This window comes from Diabrotica undecimpunctata, chromosome 2 (genome assembly GCF_040954645.1).
Source record: "Diabrotica undecimpunctata isolate CICGRU chromosome 2, icDiaUnde3, whole genome shotgun sequence".
Taxonomy (NCBI): domain Eukaryota; kingdom Metazoa; phylum Arthropoda; class Insecta; order Coleoptera; family Chrysomelidae; genus Diabrotica; species Diabrotica undecimpunctata.
In genome coordinates this window covers 166,179,313-166,181,433 of record NC_092804.1, presented here as the reverse complement: position 1 = coordinate 166,181,433, position 2,121 = coordinate 166,179,313, and the positions used below count along the sequence as shown (strand labels likewise).

The 2,121-nt window shown below is 32.8% G+C and overlaps 1 protein-coding gene across 1 annotated transcript; it reads left to right on the top strand.

The window, feature by feature from the left end:
• Positions 1 to 154: 154 nt before the first annotated feature.
• On the top strand, positions 155 to 1,891 carry LOC140433097 (uncharacterized). The gene has a single exon (XM_072521153.1). It carries the CDS (start codon positions 167 to 169, stop codon positions 1,889 to 1,891), a length of 1,725 nt encoding a protein of 574 aa, XP_072377254.1. The 5' UTR covers positions 155 to 166.
• The last annotated feature ends 230 nt before the right edge of the window (positions 1,892 to 2,121 follow it).

The following is a 2,121-nucleotide window of genomic DNA, read 5'->3' as shown; positions in this document are numbered from 1 at the left end:
TTTTATTAATTTCTAAGTAGTCGAAATATGTCAAAAGAATTTATGTTTGTTTTAATTTAAATATTAACTCATTTAACTACCAATATTGTTGTTATGGTAACTTCTTGTTATCGAAAACACATAGAGACCAAAATCAACATTAGTTTGTCAGACATTGTCAGCAATAATGTCGGAGGAGACTCACAAGTGCTTACTAACAAGACGAACCAAAATATCCTCATTTGCTCCACAGCACCCATCCGCAAGATGGCACGGTAAATTAATAAATTTTATTAGAAAACAGTTGCTGTTAAACGAAAATGATATAAGGTGCCGCAACTTCTTGAAAACTGGATCAGCCTTAAGAGCAGAACAAAGAAAACATTCCAGAGGCAAGTATTGGTATATCATTCATCCGTTTAGTAGATTGAGTCAGATTGTAGAAATTACATTTCTGTTTACTGTACTGCACAGAATGACCTTTTCGATGGCTATGCTGGCAAATCCAAAATGGTATGATTTCTCAGCCAAACTTAGAGATGGCTTTCATGGAATCTGCATGATCACCTTCTTTTTTACTGGCTATGTAGATCGAAGAACCAAGCATATATTTATAAAAACCTCACAAACTGTCACGCATTATTTGCTGTCTTATTTTTTAATTGACTTATTTCTGATTTTTGAAGACAACTGTGAGGATATAATACAGGAGTTGCTAGAGTATTTGCAAGTAGAGCAAGACCATAAACTTGAGACTAGACAAGTGATTGCTGTGCCTATGAATATGACCGCGTTTATTTGTTATTTAATTCGTTTAATCAGTTGTATGCCCACCATTACTAATATTTTCCTCAACTTTGGTTGTGGAAGGCTTACAATATTTGTAGTAACGCATTTAGTGATCTGCACATTTATTCTGAATACTTTCACGTTTTTGGTATATGATATACCTTATAACATATATTTTAAAAATAAACATTTTCCTAATGATTCTTGGGTCATTTTACGAAATCAGAGTTTTGAGAAATACACTGTGGATACCTATATGGAAAGTTTTCTTTTGGTAATTTGTTATTTTTTCGGATCTTACCACTACGATGTTATAAAACAGCCTTGCGAGCAAGTAATGATGTTTATTTTTACATTTTGCGGTAGAGCATACTTTTTGGTTATCGTTGGAAGGATTCTAGCAAAGTTTGGAGTGAGCGACAGAGCGGAGATAGAATACGAAAATATGTTGATTCAGTTGCACAGTTTCATGAATTCACTGGATGTTCCTTTATACCTTCAAAATCAAATTGGCGAAAAGTTTGAGTATAATTACCAAAAAAAATTTTTTAATACCCAGCAAATGATAAAAGTACTAACGAGCCATTTAAGAAAAGAATTATTTCTTTTTGAATCTAAGAAACTAATTAGTATGAATAGTTTTTTAAAACTTCTTACATCTCAAGAATTAGGATCTCTGTTTGCTCGTATGAAGTCGACCGTGTACAGTTCTAATGAGATTTTACTAGGCAACTATCAATCTTCCAATAACGTATTTTTTATACTTTCTGGTACTGTAGCGGTTTACGTTGGTGAGACTGAGGCCTTCCATCTCCAGGATGGTGATATATTTGGTCTGCACTCACTTTTCTTAAACAACCAAAGTCAAGTTGACTTTCCTATTTATGTCTTGACGTTGGAGCCTACCGAAATATACTATGTGCACAAAAAATATATAATATCCCTTATGGATGCCAAACCTGATGTATACAGGTACTTTCACGCTCTTTATCTCGAGAGAATTGAACTTACAACAGAGGCAACCTTACGAAGACAAAGAACGGGACAAGACGTAAGAGATCTTCTTAAAACTGGATCACTTCTTGAACGACGAAGAAAGAGGGCAACTGTTAATATTGAATAGGTTACAGATGAATTTTGTTTATATTAGTTTAACCGATTTGTTTATGAAATAAAATAAAAATACGTTTAATATGTTTTTAATTCCCATTCAAAATGTAAAAGCAGTCTTAGGATCAGACAAAAATTTTTTTAATCAGTAAAAGAGAAGTACTTTTAAAGTATGTAAAGCATTTAATTCCTAGCTTTTAAAGAGACTGTTAAGTTGTTGACCTAATTAATCTTAATTAACCC